Raw genomic sequence first — 6,165 nt, forward strand, 5'->3', positions numbered from 1 at the left:
CCACCATACACAACAACCTCAAACAGAGAATCAACCTCACACAACCACCTTAAACACAGAACCGACCTCACACATCCTTTAACCTAGAATTAACCTTACACATCAACCTCAAACGCAAAACTCTAGTCTAAACCAAACTCACACAACAACCACACACAAGACAAACTTCTAAACCGACCACACACTCTCCTAAAAAGCATTCTAACTGCACAAAACATACCTCTAAACTGACCACACACACACACACAACCTCCAAAACAGCTCTCTAACCGCACACACATGTAGGCATGTAACATGTATGACTCATATGACCGTTGTTGTTGCAGAATCAACAACAAAACCTTTTTGCACCTTCACCATGACACTCACTCCCTTTAGCACCTTACCTTAGCTGTCACTACAAGCACATTGGACTTTCTTAATTTAATTTATATAGTGTATTTAGTATTTAGTTTTGTTAGTTTTTCTTATCTTCTACTGTCTTTATTGTACAGTTGAGTTTAGTTATATGTTTATACTTATGTTTACCATTTCTGCTGTAAGTGCATGTTGTGTGTGATGTCTGTATGCTACTGAGACCCTTGAATTTCCCCTTGGGGATCAATAAAGTATCTATCTATCTATCTATCTATCTATCTATCTATCTATCTATCTAAAACATGCGCAATCCTGTGTGGACACCAAGCGTTTGCGCCACACGATTAGTCCGCGTTGAACATGATATCTGCTTCACACACACCACGCACCCAACAGGACTAGGCTATTCTCTGTTTGACCAACCTCCAAAAACACAGTCAACACAGAGAACTCTAAACTGACCACTCACGCACCTAGCTCTCTCCACTTCAAACTCCAGCTGGTAGGGCCCCAATCACACTAACCTGTAACAACCACACACAACACCTATGACTAACTTTAAGTTGGCCTCAAATCTCAGTCACACCAACCGCAAAAAAAACTCCCAAAACCAACTTCAGAAACCTCAAGCCACCCAGAAACATAGCCAGGGCCAGTCCCCAACACACACACACACACACACACACACACACACACGCGCACACACACACACACACACACACACACACACACACACACACACACACACACAAATAACATTTCCAAGCTGTGACCTACTAGGATACTTTACACAGCATCTACCAAATCAACTTTAAGCATTATTTTTTTAAATGTGTAAGTGGCTGATCACCAGAGAAACACATGAATCATGTGTAATTATTCCACTGCCTGTTTGAATAAGGAATTGTTGTGTTAAGACAAAAGGTTTTAAAGAGATACAAGGAGGCTTTTATTTTAGTCGCACAAACAAATACAGTCACTGCCAGACACTCATTGAGCAATCAACAAGGCAAACAGTCATACCCAACACACAAAACCCTAAAACTTCCTCAGCTGTTTTCAAATACTTCACAAAGATTTACTCTGTTTCACTTGATCAACCAATAATTCTCAATAGGCAGATTATAGAATATATTCCATTCTCTGTAGAAAAGATTCTTTACTACCGGAACCAGCAGAACTGGGCAAAAGCAGTCACACAAAATGTGTCAACTCAGATACAGATTTAAACAGATTTGCTCTACCACAACCAACATGCATTAGATATGAAGACCCTAATCTATATCACAATGATCAATCGATAAATAGGACAAATGGATGGATGGATGCTGACTGCACCTTTAAATGACCACTGTGTAACCACTGACCTGGCCTTTAAATGACCACAGTGCAACCACTGACCTGGCCTTTAAATGACCACTGTGCAACCACTGACTGGACCTTTAAATGACCACTGTGCAACCACTGACCTGTACACTGTACAGTGATGTGGACCTGGGCAATATCAGTCACCATCAGATGCTGAGAAGCTGTGTGCGTGCAGTTAGTCTAAAGCTTTGAAGGATTTATAATTCTGAGAAACCCAGAGCTGATAACACACACACACACGAATACACACACATACCATACACACACACACACACACACACACACACACACACACATACCATACACACTCAGTCGGTCTCATATGCACAGCATACTTCCATGCATGTGCACGCACGCACACACACACACACACACACCAAAACCACATCTAGACATCTGGAAGATATTTTGACACCCCAGAACAAATGCTCTTGGCTTGACGATTGAGCAATACCCAAAAAATGCTCAGATATGAACTCTATGCTCTCCATACCGAGTACATAAAACACCAACCACTGCAAAGCAGTGCACTTTCAGCTAAGAAATACAAAAACAATTTTTTAGCCTTTTTTACATATGAGGAGTACTTCGCACCTAAACCCTCTGAAGTACACTGGTGGCTTGCAACCATGCATTTGGTAGAGAGGATTCAACTGGAAGCATTTTGGGGTTTATTTGTGTGTGGAGAGAGACTAAAAGAACACTACACTAAAAGAACGGAGCAGACTGTGCACTGTGCATGTGGACAACTAAGGTGGGGGAAGCAGTAAGGAATGTCTATATTCTGTGTGTGTGTGTACGTCTGTGTGTGTGCGTCTGTGTGTATATGTGTGTGTGTACGTGTACATGTGTGTGTGTGTGTGTACGTCTGTGTGTGTGTGTGTGTGTGCGTCTGTGTGTATATGTGTACGTGTGTGTGTGTGTGTATGTGTATGTGTACGTGTGTGTGTGTGTGTGTGTGTGTACGTGTGTGTGTGTGTGTGTGTACGTGTGTGTGTGTGTGTACGTGTGTGTGTGTGTGTGTGTGTGTGTGTGTGTGTACGTGTGTGTGTGTGTGTACATGTGTGTCCGTGTCCCACCTGAACTCCCTCCCGTCCTGCGGTTTCCTGCCGGTGGCGCGGTGCGGCGCGGTCTCCATGAGCAGCTCCCGCGTCAGCCTGTTCACGGGGGCCAAGTCCGCCTCAGAACCCTCCCGCTCCGTCCGCTCCCACTCCTTATCCTCCATCAGCGTGGGCAGGTATCCCGGCAACAGAGGACTGGCTGCCGCCGCCGCCGCCCCTGACGACGACGCGGCAACCGCTGGCAGCGACGCCGGTGACAACGACATGGCGACCGCCTTCCCATTGGCCTGGATCGTGTCCTCGCCGCCGCACGTCAAGGGGCTACTCTCGCCCCCCTCCCCGCGACTGGCGGGCCCACCGGCGATGCCACCCCCGCCACCGCTACCACCGCCCCAGCTGCCGTGCTCGCGGGCGTGCTTGAGGTAGACGTCGGACTTGAGGAAGAGCGGGTACGTGTTCTCCTCCATCCACGCCTGCACCTCCGTCTGCGCCTGGTCGAAGAGCGCCGCGTCCAGATGCGCCCGCGACACGCAGTCTCGTATGAACGTCCGCGTGGCCGGCTTGATCTGGCGCGCCGCTACGCTCACGCTCCCGTCGGCGATGTACTTCCGGTAGATGGCCTTGGCCAGCTTTAACCGCTTGCCGCTTTCACCGCCGCTGCCGCCGCCAGCCCCACCGTCCGTGCCGGCGGGCTGGCTGCTGCCCGGGAGTTTCCGGAAGCCGCTGCAGGCGAACCAGAAGTCCAGGAGGTCGCCGCAGCTCTCCTGGCAGAGGAAGGCCCGGAAGAGCTGGATGCCGTCCTCGTCGTCCAGCAGCGAGTGGAGCGACTCGGCCCAGCGGAGGTACGGCGGCGTGGGCGACGCGCTGCCCTCGGGCTCGTAGCCCAGGTCCAAGTCCGAGCGCCTTGGCGTCGCCACCGACACCGAGCCATCGTGAAGTCCACGGTAAGAGTCTCCGCCAAAGCTGCCACCACCATTGCCCCCGCCTCCACCTCCTCCTCCTTTGGTTGGGTAGAAGCTGTGGTGGCACAGCGGGCGGCCGTGGGTGGCCAGTGGCGATGCCATCGTGTCGCCCTCCATGCCCGGCACGGGCGGGCGCGGGGCGTCCTCATTGAAGTGGCCTCCCAGGTCGGCATGGCGACTGCGGATCCTGACGCTCATTCTCCCCTGCAGCCGGACACCTGTGCGACGACGCAGGGCTCAGAATCGGGCAGCCGGGCAAGTCATCCTGAGAGGACAGTGAAGGGAAGTAATGAGAGAGTTATAATACATTTTTATAGATTTTCTTACAGATTATTTTAGATTCTGTTTTTATGTTTTACTGATGCGGTTTATATTTTGACCCCTAATTAACAATTACTCAAACAACAAATACAACCACTTGCTAGATCATAACGCACAGGTCCACATCACCACTACTTATTGCATAAGAATATATCACTGACTGGACTGAACTTACGTACGATAAAACGATAAAAGATAAAGGAATTCTGACTTGGTGTGTTAGGCGGAACAACGGGGTATATGGGTCTATGCCCACAAAGTAAAACTGATATCTTTAGACCTATCTTATGGTGCGTCCGAAAGGAAAAGTATAAGATAGTGTGAAATACGTCGGTTACAAGGGATGATTACTGGAACAAACTACCGACTGGTAATAAACGTAGATGGTAAATGTATGGGTTAACATGATAATTGCAACATTATCTAGTTAGCATGCTACTCATAGCAAGCTAACGTTAGCTAGATGTTTGTGATGCAAATAGTACTCTCCTCGAGTTGTAAAAATAATCGTTTCATTGGAACACTAAGGAATGCTTGAGTATAATGCAAATCGTGTGCTACATTTTTATTAAGTTGACTGATCAACGTTTTGTACTGATACTAACATCTTGTGCTAATACCATAGTTTCAACATTACCTTGCTAGCTGGTGGTTTATCACCAAAGGAACTTCGCAGGCCGATCGAAACACGCAGATTTCTGATAACTGATTTGATAAACAATCCCCGTGTCCATATAGCCATATCGCTTAATGTGATTGCAAAGCTTCTTACATTGTTTATAGGCGGCGAAGAACTAACATTAACTCAAACCCGCGTAGCTGAATCGTACGCAAGTGGGCCAAGTGTTACGGATCCCCCTCCGAGTTACCCACCCCAAATGCTTTGAAGTGATCCTTGCTCATTCATCTTGGCCTCTTGCGAAGACGAATGGGGGAGGGGAGCAACAACAAACTCAAGACGGGCCTTTCCTGTGCCGAAACGAGGACTATTCGTTAGCTAGCTAACCAACATTAGCTTCATAACTTTTGATGATTGATTTCGGATGATCCGGGCAGCACACGAGCCAACGAGAGCAGTGTACAGAACAACAACAAAAAATACTGACGATTTCGGACTGAGTAGGCCATGAAGTAAAACACACACACAGGCATCGTGTCGATGGTTTGAGTTTAACAGAGGGAACGAAAACCACATTAATGCATAGTGTTGCTCGCTAGCATGCAAGCGAGACGCCGCAATCAAACACTCCTGTTGCTAAAAGTTTCCTACCGTACCTGAAGAAGGTCCCTTCCTTTTTCCGAGTGCATTGGGGATACAGGTTTAAACCGTTCGCGGAGAATCTCGTCATAGTTGCGTTTACTTTAGTTCAAAACAACAAAGAAAACCCGACGTCTGCCTCCACCTCTCCATGGTTGTCTTCAAACACTTGTACACTCACTGGTCTAGCCGAAAATGCATGTTGTGCGTGTGAGTGTGGGGCACAGAAATGGCGACGCAGCGCCCCCTATGTTCACTACATCAAACTGCAGACTGTAAATCTCAGCACCGCAAGAATGTCATGAATGGCGAATGGAGACAAGTCCTGGTAAATTTAGTCGCGGGGGAAAGCAACAGAGGGCACCGATAGACCGTGGGCTGCAGTGACCAGACAATTCATGGGCGATGGGTTTAAAAAGGAATCAAAGTTCGACAAACTTAAAATGTAAGAGCAATTTCTACATTTTTATAAGTTATATGACAAAAATATTCACCCTAAAGCCTGTATTATGAATTAAATTAATTAAAGGCTGTTAATTGCATTAGCCTATCTTGGTTTTGGCACGTGCTTGGGGCCGATGTTAGTTAGGCTCTATCACTTTACGCAAGGTTTAGCCTATTTTTATTTTATTTTATTGCCATCCAGTGATTCACCAAGTTAACAAGACAGTGTAAAACAAGCTACAATCTTGAGGAGACAGCGGAAATAAGAAAGGTTAGCCAACATAAACCATGCACAACATAATAGGCTACCCACACCATAGTCAGTGAAATCAAATTCGTTTGCAATAGCTGAAAAGTCTACAAATTAGGCTTCATAATTAAAAGTTGAGTTCTA

General features: G+C 47.0%; 1 protein-coding gene across 3 annotated transcripts in view; it reads right to left on the reverse strand.

Annotated features, from left to right (window-relative positions):
* Nucleotides 1–5,511, reverse strand: part of LOC143125981 (axin-1-like) — a 16,631-nt gene extending 11,120 nt beyond the window's left edge. The window contains exons 1-2 of one of the 3 annotated variants that reach the window (XM_076287867.1): nt 5,345–5,511; nt 2,805–4,013 (exon numbers count right to left, since the gene is read on the reverse strand). In XM_076287867.1, coding sequence (XP_076143982.1) covers nt 2,805–3,946 — 1,142 coding nt within the window. In that variant the 5' untranslated portion in view covers nt 3,947–4,013; nt 5,345–5,511. Of the gene's footprint in view, nt 1–2,804; nt 4,014–4,706; nt 4,840–5,339 lie in introns of those variants that run through there. The other 2 variants (XM_076287875.1, XM_076287883.1) reach the window with 2 other exon arrangements.
* Between the last annotated feature and the right edge of the window lie 654 nt (nt 5,512–6,165).

This window comes from Alosa pseudoharengus, unplaced genomic scaffold (genome assembly GCF_046254945.1).
Source record: "Alosa pseudoharengus isolate Yale_2024_CS ecotype anadromous, Long Island Sound unplaced genomic scaffold, YU_APseudo_1.1 YU_APseudo_1.1_scf_1, whole genome shotgun sequence".
Lineage (NCBI taxonomy): Eukaryota > Metazoa > Chordata > Actinopteri > Clupeiformes > Clupeidae > Alosa > Alosa pseudoharengus.